Source organism: Brassica napus, chromosome A8 (assembly GCF_020379485.1).
Source record: "Brassica napus cultivar Da-Ae chromosome A8, Da-Ae, whole genome shotgun sequence".
NCBI classification, from domain to species: domain Eukaryota; kingdom Viridiplantae; phylum Streptophyta; class Magnoliopsida; order Brassicales; family Brassicaceae; genus Brassica; species Brassica napus.
Window position 1 is genome coordinate 9,126,893 of NC_063441.1, and position 16,494 is coordinate 9,143,386.

Below are 16,494 nucleotides of genomic sequence, written 5' to 3' on the forward strand. Positions count from 1 at the left end.
CAAATTTTCTTTTTATAATTTAAAAATACTTTTTGAAACTGTTTTTAAAATTTTTATTTTTTATTTTAGTATTTATTTTTTATAAAATTTTAAACCCTAATTCCTAAACCCCACCCCTTAACTCTAAACCCTAAGGTTTGAATTAATTAACCCAAAGGGTATAAGTGTATATTTATCTCTTTAATGAAACCTATTTTTGTGACTTTGAGCCTTGAGTGCTACTTTGGGAACAAAAACTTGGTTTGGTGCTATCCTAGTCTTTTTCTCTAAAAATAATACTAAAAAAAAATTAAAATAATTTTTTTATTTTGAAATTTTTAATATTTATATTTTGTTTTTACAAATTTGAAATTTTATCCCAAAAACTTCACCATTTAACTTTAAACACTAAGTTTAAATTAATTAATTCTAGAATAAAAATAGATTTTTTCTCTTTAATAAAATTTATTTTGGTGATTTTTTTTTATTTAATAATATTTTTGTGATAAAAACTTTTTTAAAGAATTTCTTTAGAAATTAAAAATATACTTGAGAGCGTGAGTGTGTCGGCAATATATATACCGCACCACGCGTAGTCCTCGTCTCCGTCTTATTACTCCATATTTTACTTATATCAAACTTCCGTCGTCTTATCATCATGGGTTTGAAGGTACGATTGATCAGTTCGGACCAATTTAGGTTTTGCTTTCATATTGGGATCTACTGTTTGCTTAATTATCATTTCAGATGTGATATCAGACAAAGAATGTAATCGATCTTACCTGTTAAGTGATCTCGAATCCTCGATTGAATCCTCGATTTTCTATGTAGCTGTGAAACTGTTTAACAGATTTGGGCTGCGAAATTGTTTTCCCCGGTTAAGCATCATCTTTTGTTCTCATAAGCGTATATAGCTTCATGAAGAATCGAATCTTTTTTTAGGTTTGAATCTTTGTTTGTAGTGACGCATGTGTTGAGTTTTATTTAAAGTAATTAGAAATTGTTCTTCTTGATTTGTGCAGGAGGACTTCGAGGAGCATGCTGATAATGTCAAGAAGCTCACAACGAGCCCCTCAAACGAGGACTTGCTCATCCTCTACGGACTCTACAAGCAAGCCACCGTCTGGCCTGTCACCACCAGTTAATATTGCCCATGTTAAGATCTTTCAGTTTGCTTTTTGGTTCAACTTTTGCTGTTTTAATAAAGCTTTTTTTTTTTTTTTGTTATGATTGTCTCGAAGGTCGTCCTGGAATGTTCAGCATGAAGGAAAGAGCCAAGTGGGATGCTTGGAAGGCTGTTGAAGGTAATTCATTTCATATTTGAGTTGCTACTGATTTCCTTGTAACCTGATGTAGTTTTTGCTGTTCCTGTCTGAAGTTCAATGGTACTCTCCCATGATTCGAGAGGGGTTTTTGATTTTGTCTTGGTTTTGTTTGTGGATGTCAGGGAAATCGACTGACGAAGCCATGAGTGACTACATCACTAAGGTGAAGCAACTCCTTGAAGCAGAGGCTGCCGCGGCTTCAACTTGATGAATATTTACATAATGATTCATCCTCTGTCTGCAGTAGTCCTATATCTAAGCTTCAAATAACTTAGCATAAGACTTGTTCTTCTTGTTTCTTGTGTTTCTATCGTTTATGAATCTGTATTTACTTTGTGAACTTGGTCTTGATTTTAATATGTCATCTGGTTTGGGCTCTCTCTTGTGATATTGGTCTCAACGAAGCGGCTTAATGAAAATTGTGACCATAGGTTATCTGTGTGTGATATCATCCTGTTAATTTGAATATAAATCTTATCTACAGGGTATATGTCCGTTACCACATGCATCATAATCATGATAATCAATCGCATTCCATCTTTTGTCAACGCAATCCATTTAAAAACATTAATTAGTAAGAGTATAAAACTCCGTTTTAACGTTTTGATTCACGTAAATTATACATTTGCTCTCCAAACATATTTTATTTCACAATTATCCCGCATATATATAACAACAAACAAATCAGGTATTTACCTAACTTTAATTTAATTAATAAAAATTATATAATATATGCTTCCTCTGAAAAGATGATTTTTTGCATTTTTATAAGAAAAGCACAGGTCGCCGTTCGAGTATCAGCAAACCTGAAAAAGTTCAACTGGTAAGGCAGCTGTAAAATTTGTTATATGTAAATGCAGTTCTGTAAAATTTCCAAAATATTGCCATGAGTAGGATTTGTTAAGTTGGTATTGCCGACAACTTTAGACTGCATGAAATAGATAGTTAACTCCATTCTTTGGTTACTAGAAGGCTTTGACACTTGATATGCTTTGCAAGTTACATTTATTCCATTAAATGGGTATTACTATAACTAATTTAACGACTATGATTCTTGCCTCTTAGGTGTACTTATTCTTTTAGTGCTAAGTGCTAACTAACTTTTTTTCCTTTTGTATTGTATCAGGCTGACCTGCGAAGAGCAAATAACTGAAATAATGCTTACGAAAATAAAGATTCCTCTACCAGATATGCTTGTAAGTTTTTGCTGTCAGTATATCCGCCGCTCATTATTTTAGCATTGAAACATGTCTTTGTCTATCATTTTACCTAGTTGAATCTCTTTTATATCATGTTCACGTGTATACTAACCGAAAATTTCATATCTATTTCTTATCTTAGAGCGCAGTTCTAGCCTTAGATTCGTCAGTTCTGGACATCGACCAGGTTGAAAATCTCATCAAGTTTTGTCCGACGAAGGAAGAAATGGAATTGTTGAGGGTAATTTTAATATTATTTTTTGTCATACTTTTCTTGAGTATGTTCTGTTTAGCTTCGAAACCCTAGTTGCTTTTCCTTGTGAAAGGTTTATCTACTCTGATTTTATTAACCAGCAAGCTCGATCAGAATTGTACCAAAGAAAGATTCTGTTCATATATTCCTTTCAGCAATTCTTTAATACCTAAAGCTAACCCATGCTGTTTATTGTCTACAGAATTTATACTGGTGACAAAGAAATGCTTGGAAAGTGTGAACAGGTTTGTTCCAGTTCTTGAAGCATTGGATGTTACATGTTCATAACCTTTGTTCTGACTCCTAACTTTGCAAATGTATCAGTTTTTCTTGGAACTAATGAAGGTTCCACGTATAGAAGCAAAGTTACGAGTGTTTGGCTTCAAGATTACCTTTGCTTCTCAGGTATAACTACAAATACTCTCTGCAATTGGTCTTTTCTGTCTTCAGACATGTTGTGCTGATTTTATTTTTTGCTCTTTTCAGGCGGAAGACTTAAAAAGCTGCCTTAATACAATAAACGCTGCTACTAAAGAGGTATATAGTGGAGGGTAAGATCTTCTAAGTCATGGAAATATACCTCCATCTTGGTAATTAAGTGATTATTATCATGTTACAGGTGAAGGAGTCAGCTAAGTTGCGTCAGATTATGCAAACAATTTTAACACTGGGAAATGCTCTAAATCAGGGAACTGCAAGAGGTTACATATATTCCTATTCATTTTCAATTTTATGTTTTTTTTTTTCTGTAGCATCTTTCGGTAATGTATTGCCTTTTGTGTTCCAGGGTCTGCTGTGGGTTTCAAACTGGACAGTCTTCTTAAATTATCCGACACTCGTGCAAGAAATAACAAAATGACTTTGATGCATTACTTATGCAAGGTAGATGCACATATTTCTCTTATCTCAATAATTCCAGAGTGCACTTTTGTATTAGAGGTGCATAAAACTGTTTACCCTGTTAGTTTCCTTAAGATGAACTTTGTAAATTTTCTTTGCTACTGTTTAGCTTGTTGGTGAAAAAATGCCAGAGTTGCTGGATTTTGCTAATGACCTTGTTCACTTGGAAGCTGCCTAAGGTACCCTTTTTATTCATGCTTGCTTTGCTACGCCCTTCTGCTAGTGCTTGCATTTTCCTTACTAGGTTCTGAAATTGCAGATTGAATTGAAAACATTGGCTGAAGAAATGCAGGCGGCTGATAAAGGCCTTAAAAAGGTTGTGCAAGAACTCGTAGCTTCAGAAAACGATGGTGCAATTTCTCTGGGTTTCCGGAAGGTGAGCTACATGTGAATAGATGTTCATAGTTTTTTGCTCATATTTGTTAATTCATCGTAGCCTGATGATAAGATCCACAAAATCTTGGTAGCTGTTCTAAATGAGATAACTTCATTTTTTCAGGTGTTGAAGGAGTTTCTTGATATCGCTGAAGCAGAAGTGAGGTTGCTTGCTTCCTTACATAAAGAATCTGTGAGTTATACTATTATTTAGTTGCACACACCCTTTGGGACTTCGAAGTCCTAATACTGATTTGTAATTTACAGGGAGGAAATGCAGATTCCTTGTGCCAGTACTTCGGTGAGGATATGGTAAAGCTATTATGTGATAAATGCAACTCACTCATCTCCATTGTGATTATCTGCAGTGACCAAGATTCTGATTCTTTTCATGAAAACGTTCATCAAATCTCGAGAGGAGAATGAAAAACAGGCCGAGGCTGACAAGAAGAAGCTAGAGAAAGATGCAACTAAAGAGGTGCCATTGGCAAAGAAAGATAACGAATGATGTTAACCTCCAGAATCCATAGACATGGAACGTTAACAACCCGAGGGGTTCAGACCGATGAAAGATTTGTTTTATAGTACTCGATGTTGCACATACCAAACACGAGCAGAGATCTTTCCTAGATCATAGACAACTTTGATGATGGAAGTATAAACTCTATATGATCATCACTTCATTCATTGATGTAAAATCCGAGCTTCGTGTGTATGTCCTAGAAAATATTTGAAACTTTGTATATCTTTTTTCAAAGAATAATAATTTTCTTTACATTCTACTTGTCTGCATAATATAATGCAGAGAAACAATTAGAAGCATTTGTTGTTGTTCTTGTTTGAGCTTGTTTATTTCTTCAGTTTTGCAAAGATGAAGAAGACTCAAGACCGAGCAGAGGAAACTTCATCTCGAGGAGCTTCCATTGGAAGGATAGGAACAGAGAGAGGTGGTGTTCTCTTTGTTACAGTCAATTTCAGTCCTTCTGTAGTGTGTATTGTAGCTCCTGTGGTCATTTTTACCTATCCATCCACAAAAACGAATGTCAACAAGCCTTTATCTTTATAGTTCAGGTTATGAAATCTTTGCGTTGTATCGAGACAAAAAAAGGAAGAGTTTGATTAAAGACTATACCGGAGGAGCTCCTGGTGCAGTCTGAAAGTTAAATCTTCGAATAAGCATTGCGATTGCTACCACATTCTACAAACATATCCCAGTTACTATAAGAAGATCTGCTAACATGTAATAACTAATAAGTATTGATTGATGTAAATTGTTTCTCTACCTCAAATGAAGCAAACATGTCGCCTATGCATTTCCGAGGTCCTCCACCAAACGGCAAGTAACTGTAGAAGAAAAGTTCAACTCAAGTGGTAAGCAAAATAAGGATATATTTGTACCTGAAGTTTTGGTTTGTCTCATTTGGGTTTGGTCCATCAAGAGGCCATCTCTCTGGATTGAACTCTTCCGCATCATCCCAATGAAGGGGACTTCGATGTAGATTCCAAACAGAAATGAAGATATCCTCTCCTCTGTCAGTTTTTTTCAAACACAAATCTTCAGAAGTTGCATTCTTAAACACATGCTATTTACCAAAAGCGTATACAAATGAAAACCATAATGTTTGACCTTTTTATGGGATACGGTCCAAGTTTATCGTTCTCTAGGGAACGACGGATCAGTACTGGTGGTTGTGGATATAATCTCAATGACTGCACCAACACCAAAGTAAATTGTTAAACCAAATAAGTACAAGATATTCAAATTGCTTCTTCTTTTTTTTTAACCTCATTCATGACTCGGGTAGTGTATTTCAGCTTCTTCATATCTTCTAAGGTTGGGAATCTATCTCCAATAACAGAATCAACCTACACACAGAACCAAACATGTCTTTTTTGACCATGTGAATGTTCTTGTATGCGAGAATGAGATGTATCCATACCTCTTCTTGAAGTTTGGCCACTACTTTGGGATTCTGCAATTACCAACAAAAGTTATACATTTTTTTATTTGGGAGCAAATTTAACTGTTTGTTGTTATATGTCCACACTCTTTACCGTTGTAAGAAGATAAAAGGTCCATGTTAAAACCGCAGCTGATGTTTCATGTCCAGCTATAAGCATTGTCATCAAGTCATCACGTAGCTGCTTGCTAGATACCTGAAAACAAAGTCCAAGAATCAATTGAAGCTGATAAAAACTATTGGAAGAAGACACAGATAGATTGTTACATCGTCTCCTGAAGCCAAGAGGAAGTGAAGGATGCTTGGATCTCTTTCGTTCATATACTCCTCGTGAAACTGAAGCTCCTCTTCCTCTACCATTCTCTGTAAAGACAACAGGATGAGAATCCAAGAGAGAATGAACAAAATTCTTGGACTTATACCTTGCAGGTTGCGATCAAATCATTGAGGGTGTCATTGATCAACTTGAGAGAAGTAGCAACTTTCCTCTGACGTGGGGAAATATCTTTCCAGATTGGTATGTCCCAAACAGGAATAGGTGAAACACTTCTATCTTCAGCTTCTCTTAGAACAGTGTAAACTGCCTAAACAAAAGAGTAACACAAAAAAAGCTTTCATTTTCGTTAATCCAAAGGTAACAAAACTGAAAGCAGAGGAGGGTTCGAACCTCGATCACACCGGTATCATTGGTTAAGGAGTCAAAGTCGTAATTAAAAACCGCCTTGCCAATAATATCAAGCGTCAAACGAGAGAAGAGTGATTCCATCTCTACTTCTTCCCCTGTAGATGCAGCTGTATCAAGCTTCTGGCAAAGCCTATCTGAAGCTTCTCCAAACAAACTGATCATAGCTGCTACATACTAAAACAAACAGAGAAAACGTAAAACACAAATGGCTACTACAATCTCCAACTGTCCTTTTTGGTCATAAATTGGGTTACCTTCATATGCAAGGCAGGGACGATGGCACGCCTTCTCCTACGCCATATCTCCCCATCAGCAGGTATGAGTCCTTTCCCCATCACAAAATCTAGAATTTCAGCTAGAATCCCCTAAAGATTAACAAGTAGAGACGTATAAGGAAACAAGACCATGGGTTGCTAAATGTCAGCTAGTGTGTTGTTTTGTTCACCTTGGAGTAAGCTTTAGCGTTGTCCTTTAATATATGCTTAGCAATAGAAGGATCCGACACGATCAAGAACGACTACGGACAAAACCAAGAACACATAAGTGATTGGATTCAGAACTATCCTCAATCAATATAAAGCGCAAAACACACACCTTTGGACCAAAGGTCAACCTGAAGATACCACCGTAAGTAAGGAAAAGCTCATAGAGAGGGATGAAGAAAGCTTCGTTACGGACAGCCTGAATAGACCCTTTAGCCTCTGGAACCTTGAGGTAATCTTCGTTAGCTCCGGTCCAATCAAACATGAAATCCAGAACATTGCTGGGAACTCCAAGCTTAGATAAACCATTCTTTACTGTTGATGGGAAGCTTTCACAATGAACAATAAAAACAAAAAAAAAACAAAAGCACATGTCATATAACAGAACACATGGTTGTGTCTGAAGCAACATAAGAATTATCATTTGTTACAAAAAGACAAACAAACATAAGAATTATCATCAATACTTTAATGTCTAATCCATGTTGATTGTTGATTTGAAAACTCACCTGGATTTGCGTACAGTGAAGGCTCCAGAAGCAATCCGAGCAGATAACTCAGCACGACGCTTCTCCTCTTGAAGCTTCTCGATGCTTTTCACTCCATTAGGTACTGACTTCTCCTCAGAGGGTGAGGGATCTCTTCCATTAGAAGAAGAAGAGAAAACCACGAGTTTCGATCTCCGAGAGTGAGTTACTGGTTTAACAGAAACGGGCGTATATGAAAGAGGAAACGCCATAGCCATGAAACCGGATTTGGCTGGAGAAGCCTCAGTTACAGAGCATGAAAGCAATTCAAAATTTTGAAGAAAAGTGAAGCGGAGAGAGGAAGGAGGAGGAAGAAGATGGTGAGAGAAGTGACGTGTCGCTTTTACTAACGTGTACTCATTATCTCTTCTTTAGTAGTTCTGTTACTCCAAACTCTTAAGGTTAACAAATCTTTTCCTAAACACATACGTGTTTTACACGTGCGAAATCTGCGCGTATGTTAAAATGCTTCACGTCATTCTCATCGTAGATTAGTCAATGTCAATGGCCTACTTTCTTTTGTTTTCGGACCAAACAGTTCATTACTACTTGAAAGAGTATTACAACTACTCAGCCGAGTTCGAATCAATGGCCTCCTATTTTTAAGTCTTGGGTATCTTTATAGTTTTTAAGGGCTTTGGTTGACCTAAATTATAATAGATCGAACCGGTTTATGAACAAACCAACCCGAACCTATATTTATTCGACAATGAACCGGTTCGGCGTGACTTTTTTTTTTATTCATATTCTATCCAAATATTTAACCAGACACTTAAGAATTCATCTATCAAAATGAACCATCTACTGGATTAAGTAGCCCGGATACGACATATATGTTTTGAGAAATCTCTAGTCGTTACATAGGAGTAGTGGTACAAGATTCTCAGGCTATAACAAGAATCTGAACTTTTTATGAATCAAACATTCACTTTTTTTTAACGCTGATTTATTATGATATGAGAAAGATTACATAGACGATTCGACAACCGACAATACTACATGTCTTATGAGGACCTACGCCTAACTGCATTCACTATTTGAGTGAACAAGTTGTGACTCACCCATTCAACATAAACTCGGTCAACCAAGAAAATGTTCAAACTGTATTAAACACCAACATAGATTGATCGAAAAACATAAGAAACTAAACAGCAACGTTCATACACAAGTGATCGGTTCCTAATAAAAACTATAGTCAAGACTTCAACATGAAAATGCAATATAATAGCGTCAAGCTTTCTTAAAATTTTGCCTTAGACAGAGGAACAAAAATCAACCGATTTCTTCTCGGTTCGATCTAATACACAAATTCGATCCCACTGATGTTAATTAGAGTTTCCATTCACCTTATCGTTTTCGTTATGCAGCGGAGACGACGAAGACTATTTACGGAGGAGGAAAAGCAGATTAATCCTTTCCATAAAGCATCCACCGGGTTCCATATTTTTTTGAAGTCCAGTAAAGCTCATATGCATAAGTTCCATTAATAAAGAACAACGTGTTGCATGCAAACAAATCACTTGAGCATTTCTGGGTGAATGTATTGTGTTGTGGTAGTACAAAAATCACTTGAGCATCTCTGGGTATGTGTATTGCGTTGTAGTATCTGATTCTCGGGTTCTGTTTGTTGAATTTGGTTTCGTTTGTCATATCATATTGATCCATCGTCGGTTAGGGAATATTATATGCACTGTGACAATTTTATCGCACTGTCATTGATACTTGTTGTCTTTGAGCTTGCTTCCTTTGCTCTTTGATTTACATTTATTTATGTTCAGTGATTCTCTGAACCTAAAATACAATCAAATATGGATGATGGATGATGGATGATGGATGATGGATGGTGGATGTATCGTGGAGGAAACTAACTTGCTAAATATCTTTTATATACTCTGTTGATTTCGTTGTTTATAATATTATTTTCAAATGAATTGGTCAGCAATTTTATTATACTAGATTACACGTGTCATTTATTTATGTAAGAAGACGAAATGCGTTGTTAAAACGAGTATACATCAACGCGTCCTTTTCGCTTCAAATCAATAGCCAAGAGCTCTTTCCGCTACATATATACGTTTGTGTATCTAAATGTTATAGACTATATAATTACATCTTACCAAATCTTGTATTATCGTTTTTCATATAAATCTTCTTATCTTTCTGCCTCTTGATTTCAAATCAGGTAATTCAAAAGCTTTTGTAATCGTATCTTGAATTTCCTACTAATGTTTTAGTTTATATGAATCTAATTTAGCCTCTAATTTTTTTTTAATTAAGATCTTTATGTTATTATAGAATGGGTAAAGACAAGCATCACGAACAAGACAAAGGATTCTTTTCACATCATAATCATCCCGGCCATGGGTATCCACCGGGAGCTTATCCTCCTCCTCCGCCGGGAGCTTATCCACCACCGCATGGTTACCCTCAGCAAGGGTACCCTCCACAGGGTTACCCTCCGCAGGGCTATCCACCTGCAGCTTATCCACCTCCTCCTGGTGCTTATCCTCCCGCCGGTTACCCTGGTCCTCACCGTCCAGGTTTTTTTATTTAATTTAATTTCTGTCTCATGTCTCTTTAATTAACCTCGCCTTGGAATTGAAATGAACAGTTTAGTAGTCCGATCGATTGTGGTTTGTAGTTGTATGTTTTAGATGCAGTTTCATCCAGTCTAGGTCTCAAAATATGCATTTAATTTAAAAGACAAGTGCATATCATTTTCTTTTGCTGGATGTCTTGCTTGGTTAATCCAAAGAGAATAGCTTCTTAGACCATATCTTGAGGAATATGGATTTAAATTTTGTATATGGTCCATTTAAGCGATTTGAAATTCCAATAAGTAAAGATGAGTTTAAATACTTAACATATGAGTTTGGTTCTCTAAATTATATAAGAGACTTTATTGATTTCGAGTCATACGAAAGTCTTATGCCTATGTGAAGCTCAGACACCTTTTGATTATAAATTGAATTTTGGTTGAATTGGTTAGGACTATAGCGGTAAATTAGTTAACTGTTGGACGTGGCGTTAAAGAAAACATTAACTAAGTGTAAAGGGTGAATTTTTATGTCTTCCTACACGTTTGCTTGATGCTTTGGTTAATTTGTTTTTTTTTAATGTAGAATTTCATTTTGAGTAAATTTAAGGAAAATTTGGTTTCGTCAATCAAACCTAATAAAACTAATTCTAACTCTATTTGTTTTTTCGTAAATATGGTACGAATTTATTTATTATTCAAATATAAATTTGTTTTGTGTTAACGTATTCAAGTAGAATACATTGTGGGTTTGGTTTGGTTTCGAGATACATCCTCAGTTTATAAATAGTTTCGTTTTAGTGTGAGCTAAATTTTGTTCTGGTTGGTTCACACGAATCATTTGCACATCTTGTGAATAGGTCTTGGAGGAGGAGTCGGGGGATTGATAGCTGGAGCGGCAACAGCTGCGGCGGCTGCAATGGGAAGTCACCACGCGGGCCATCATGGTGGTTATGGCCACCATCACGGTGGTAAGTACAAGAAAGGGTTTTTCGGTGGAGGAAAGTACAAGCGAGGAAAGCACAGCATGTTTGGAGGGAAGCATAAGCGTGGCAAGCACGGCATGTTTGGAGGCAAACGAGGCAAGCATGGCATGTTCGGACGAAGAAAGTGGAAATGATCATATGAATATGATATTTCGCGATCTCTATGATTTCTCTATATATTATCGTATGTAACAACTTGATATTAAGCTTAATATATATGCGTGTGTGTTATCTGTTTTTAATGTATCTTTATATATCTATGAAAGAGTGGCATTAATTTGGTTCGAGTTATGACTGATATATATCTAATATATTAAAACAGAAGTCATTACTTCTTTTTATATGTGATTTTTTTAGTTTGGACAATTCTTAAAAAATATTATATTTTACATAAGTTTATTATTATATTTTTTAATATCTTTATCTTTTTATTTGAAATACAAATGAATATATTTAAAATGTTCTAACAAAATCTTTTTAAAATTTTTTCAGAATCTTTTTAAATTTACTTTCGAAAATTAGTTAGTTTTAATTTAAACTATCATAAAATATAATTAGAAATAAAAATTGAATATAATTTTGGTTTATAAACGAAAATTTAAATAAAATGAAATTAATTAATTTTAAAAATACATTTACTAATAATTTTTAAAGATTTTGTTAGAAATAAATATTTATTTCTATTATAACTTTTTCAAATTTGTTTTCTAATAAAATAAAAATCATGATTTTTTGATGAGTGATATTTTTATTTGGACCATCATTTAAATTTTCTATTAAATGTACATCACTAATGCTAATATATATAATATTTTTAACTACTTTAATCATAATATCTTTTATATCTTTTAATTTTTTTAAAAAAAATTAAAATTCTAACAAATCTTTTAAAAAAGATTATAATAAGATCTTAATTGTCATAAATTGAATATAAATATTTTCAACTAATTTTTTAATTAGTAATGAAATGTTACTAAAAGAGTAAAATTATATCCTCTTTTATTAATTTTATAATAATATCTATCATTTTAAAATAAAAACGTTATATTGAAAAAAATATGATAAAATTATTTTAAATTGATAAGTTAACATATTTTATTTTCATAAATATTAAATATTTATGCTAAAAATATAATATGTTGGTAGAACGGGTTAATATTAGTAAACTATATAATACATGTATAAAAATTTATCTTATCTTAAACTTTTTAATATACATCAATTTATTATATAAAATTAATAAACATTAAAAAATTACTAAAAAATCTAGCGATTTGAATTACAGATCATGATTATAATAAATTAAATACAAATTTTGTTTGCATATATGTTGTTTCATGCATTAAAAAATTTAGTTTAGTAATCAAACGCAAATTCAATAGGACAAACATACAATAAGCAACATATATATGTGATGATTTTAATTTACAGCATGAAAACTATAAAATTATTATATTTGGCATAATTATACAAACATTTAAATATGTGAGTAACATTAAAAATATATAATAATTATGTAAAGCAAATATCTATACATATAAATGTAAAAATATATATCCGCACGGTTGTGTGGGTGAAAATCTAGTTAACATTTAAAGTTGATTTGTTTGTGGCTGTTTGATTTGTGCCTAAACATTGCTTTTGTATAATGGAACCAAAAGAAACATGTAGTTACAAAATTTTAAAATTGTGTCTGTTTATAGATTTATGGTTCTAAAATTATAACCACAAAATATTTGCAGGAAATTTATGATTATATACCAACGTTTTATAGTGCGAAGAACATGCCTTTTCACCCACAAATAAATTACATTTGTATGTATGCATTAAACTAACCAATCTGAAAGTACGATAGAGTTGCCCCCCTCTTCAATGAATTTTGATTAGATTGTATCGATCTAACATTACGTTACAAAATGTTTATCTTGCTTCTGGAAGAGAAGTATGTACTGAACAAAGAGAATACTAGATAAGATCAAACTTATCTGAATCTGATAGCATGGCCAAAATTTTCAATAGAATTAACAGAAATAGCATTTCAGGATTTCAAGATCGCACACGAAAAATGCAGAACTGGACAACTAATGCTTTGATTAAAACTGCACAAATTTTTCATAAAAATTTAGTTTTTGTTTGTTATATTATTCTGATATGAATTCTCAAACTACTTTAAATTCGAGTAATAGATCAGCTTTTGATACTAAAAAAAATAAAAAAATTAGCTGAAGCATAGTTAGATGGATTTTGTTTCGCGAATTAGATTAAATTTTGAGACAAAAAAAATTGGATTTTTTTTTAAAGTATTAATTGGGAAAGCCAATCTGATATAGGTTGCATAATGATGGGAAACATAATTACAGTTTAACCTCTTTAAATTAATCCTCTATAAATTAATGTACACTAAAAATCTTTATAAAATAATATAATTTTATAGTCTCAAATTGAATTTTTGGTTCAATTAGTATATCGATAAATTAATATTTTTATAAATTAATAAAAAAATTATAGTTTTAGTGTAGTCCCAACATTATTAATTTATAGAGGTTTCACTGTAGTTTATATTCTAAAAAAACCATAATTAGTTTTATCTATTCTGAAATTTAGGTTTGTTATATTATGTAGAAGGCGCACAATTTATATGCAAATCTATGGAAGTGTGAAATTTATAATTTAATAGTACAATGAAAATCAAAGTCAAAATTTATTGTTAAGATTATTAGATAAGTACAAAAATACATTTAATAAAGATTTTAATAGATAGTCCAACTTTAAAAAAAGTCACATAGAAGTTGTGATTTCTGTTCTAGTAAGTAAGATATAATAAATACAAACTTAGTAAAGGTAATGTATTTATGTTTGTTAACAGAACCCATATAAACTAAATCATATTTGGTCTAAATCATATTTGGTAACTATTTTGAATTTCTGGAGGATCGATAGCATGGATTTGGCTCTGATTTATATGGGATGATAAAGAACAACGTACACATGTCCTTTTTAAAAAAGGAATCAATATGGTTATTAAGGCAACGATATATATACATAAGTTGTTTTTTTGTGCAACATAGATATATTTCATTCGTTTTAGTTTATTTGTCGTTGTAAAGTAAAATTTTCGCTTAATAAGTACTATTTTAGAAATTTAATGCATAATTTACTGACAATATTTTCCAGTTTACTTTTCTATTGATTGAATTTTTTATTTTTTTTTGTTATCAACTTAAAAATAACATACTCATACTGACTCTGTATACCAAACTGTAAGCTCCCATCCATGGGAACGGCATTCTATTGGTGAAATATAGTTAGATTTATGGGTAATGATGTTTTTATTTAGAAATATGCAAAATTGCATGTATTTTAATCTGTATACATAAACCTAAAACGACAATTAAAATAAAATAGAGAGTATAGAAGTTAGAAATCTAGCAAAACACCCTAAGCTGCTGAACTCTTCGAAGTCTGCTTTGAATTTAGGCCAATCTATGGGTTGTTAGCTGTTTTGTAGTTTTAAATTTAGCATAACTTATACTCTTTCTGTTTCATAATATAAGATGTTTGAGATAATATTTAATGGTCCAAAATATAAAATATAAAATATAAAATATTTCAAATTATTTTTAATTTATTGAAAACTAATTAACCAATAATAATTTTTCTACATTATTTATAATTGGTTAACTTATTTAAAATTAATATGTCAATGAGAAGGAATTCGTTGTTTGATAAATCCTAAAATTCATTCAAAAGTAGAGTTTGTGATCATAGAACTTGACTAATAAGTAAGCTATAAAACACTAGGCTATGAGTATTGATGATTTTGTAACGAGTTCATAGGGTACTTGATAACAAAGGAGACTGTATAAATAAGAGTATAGTGTCACTATTAAAGAATACAGATCATCTGTCTTTGGCTCCTTCTTCCTCTTTTGTAGGTACTTACGGCGAATAGTAACGGTGATATGATCTTCAGCACGGATCAATTGATTTGATAATGATCTTTAATGCTCTTGATTTTCTTTATGTTTTGCATTGAGTTCCCCAAGTTCAGCATGTTTGACTCTTTGAGTCAGGGGTGGTTCTTTAACCTTCGTTGGTATATGTTTTTGGACCTTGGTGAAATCTGGTATTGATCTTTAAGTCATGTGGATCGGATCTTAGGTCGGTGTGTCTTAGGTCGTCGGATGAGGCTTGTTTTAAATCTGAATTAATGGTTCAAAATATAAAATAATTTAATATTTTAAGATATTTTAACTTTGTTCTAAACTGATTAACAAATTATATTTTCTGACATTATTTATGATTGGTTAACTTATTTAAAATTTATATTATTAATAATTAATATTTTCTAAAAATTTAAATTTCTTAATTATGTGCTTTATTCAAAATATTTTATATTATGAAATGAAAGGAGTATTAGTAATTTTTAGGTTATAGGTAAAATTAAAGCATTTTTTTGATCAACTGGTAAAAGTTAAAGATAAAATAGCCTTTACAACCTATTCAATCACCATGTATATAGTTGAATCTAGGGGACAAGTTAAATGCATGATATCTTTGATTTATAACAATTAAGATATTAACACCAGATGTTGTATAAAATTTTTTGAAAAACTACTATATGTACTTATATAATTTAAAAAGTATTCAGTGTTACTACGTTGGGAATCTTCAAGCTTTTTTTTTTAAGTTTAAGACTATTAAAATTCAATAAACTAAACATTAAAAGGATGAATGTGTACTATACTCCATGGGTGGGTATGCGGACGGGTGGATATGTCAATCATGCAAGGTAAAATATAAGATTGTGTTTAACATTGATGACATTCCCAAAAGAACCTTTTTAATTTCGAAAGTTTGAATTTTTTTATAAAAAAATTTGAATAGTAAAATTTTAAATTTGAAGTTTTACTAATCAAAAATTTAAAATTTAAAGTTGTGTATTTTCAATTATTTACAATTATATATCTTTCAAATGGTTAGTTTAATAGTTATTATTTTTAGTTCATACCATTTTATATCTTATAAATATTTTATATATGTGAAAGCCCCATAGGTACAATAGTTTGACTGGAAATTTGTTAATGCATATACGTTAGGAAGTATTATTTTGTATTTTAGGTAAATAATTGATTAAAAATTATACATATTAATGAAGAAAATATTTACATGATGCAAGTAAAACTGTTAGGCGTAAAATTTCTTAAGACAATTCATAGTGGTACAAATATAACTATCGTAGAAGTGAATCTTCATAAAACATGTAATATTATATGTTTTAAATTC

General features: G+C 32.1%; 4 protein-coding genes across 5 annotated transcripts; 3 read left to right on the forward strand and 1 right to left on the reverse strand.

The window, feature by feature from the left end:
• The first annotated feature begins 518 nt into the window (after nucleotides 1-518).
• Nucleotides 519-1,683, forward strand: LOC125577287 (acyl-CoA-binding protein-like). The gene is made up of 4 exons (XM_048738595.1): nucleotides 519-649; nucleotides 1,002-1,119; nucleotides 1,221-1,283; nucleotides 1,427-1,683. The coding sequence occupies exons 1-4, from the start codon at nucleotides 638-640 to the stop codon at nucleotides 1,510-1,512; spliced, it is 279 nt and encodes a 92-aa protein (XP_048594552.1). The 5' UTR covers nucleotides 519-637; the 3' UTR covers nucleotides 1,513-1,683.
• Nucleotides 1,684-2,938: 1,255 nt separating this feature from the next.
• LOC106399341 (formin-like protein 14) lies at nucleotides 2,939-4,813 on the forward strand. The gene is given in 9 exon segments (XM_048737444.1): nucleotides 2,939-3,001; nucleotides 3,081-3,161; nucleotides 3,243-3,293; nucleotides 3,376-3,457; nucleotides 3,544-3,638; nucleotides 3,766-3,852; nucleotides 3,916-4,032; nucleotides 4,156-4,224; nucleotides 4,299-4,813. Coding segments are annotated over 9 exon segments (804 nt in total). The 3' UTR covers nucleotides 4,458-4,813.
• Nucleotides 4,759-8,071, reverse strand: LOC106401087 (protein LUTEIN DEFICIENT 5, chloroplastic). Its single transcript, XM_048738594.1, has 15 exons — nucleotides 7,669-8,071; nucleotides 7,272-7,488; nucleotides 7,123-7,194; nucleotides 6,932-7,042; nucleotides 6,660-6,851; nucleotides 6,415-6,576; nucleotides 6,260-6,355; nucleotides 6,087-6,188; nucleotides 5,972-6,004; nucleotides 5,817-5,897; nucleotides 5,659-5,741; nucleotides 5,430-5,561; nucleotides 5,315-5,375; nucleotides 5,164-5,229; nucleotides 4,759-5,051 (listed from the first exon to the last, which is right to left on the reverse strand). The coding sequence occupies exons 1-15, from the start codon at nucleotides 7,902-7,904 to the stop codon at nucleotides 4,914-4,916; spliced, it is 1,782 nt and encodes a 593-aa protein (XP_048594551.1). The 5' UTR covers nucleotides 7,905-8,071; the 3' UTR covers nucleotides 4,759-4,913.
• A 1,644-nt stretch (nucleotides 8,072-9,715) lies between these two features.
• On the forward strand, nucleotides 9,716-11,495 carry LOC106399684 (glycine-rich protein A3). Of its 2 annotated transcripts, none has more exons than XM_013840140.3 (3): nucleotides 9,716-9,868; nucleotides 9,982-10,226; nucleotides 11,083-11,495. In XM_013840140.3, exons 2-3 carry the CDS (start codon nucleotides 9,983-9,985, stop codon nucleotides 11,340-11,342), a joined length of 504 nt encoding a protein of 167 aa, XP_013695594.1. In that variant the 5' UTR covers nucleotides 9,716-9,868; nucleotide 9,982; the 3' UTR covers nucleotides 11,343-11,495. The 2 variants fall into 2 exon arrangements, with proteins under 2 accessions (XP_013695594.1, XP_013695595.1); XM_013840141.3 differs by having other exon boundaries at nucleotides 9,721-9,868; nucleotides 9,964-10,226.
• Nucleotides 11,496-16,494: the final 4,999 nt, after the last annotated feature.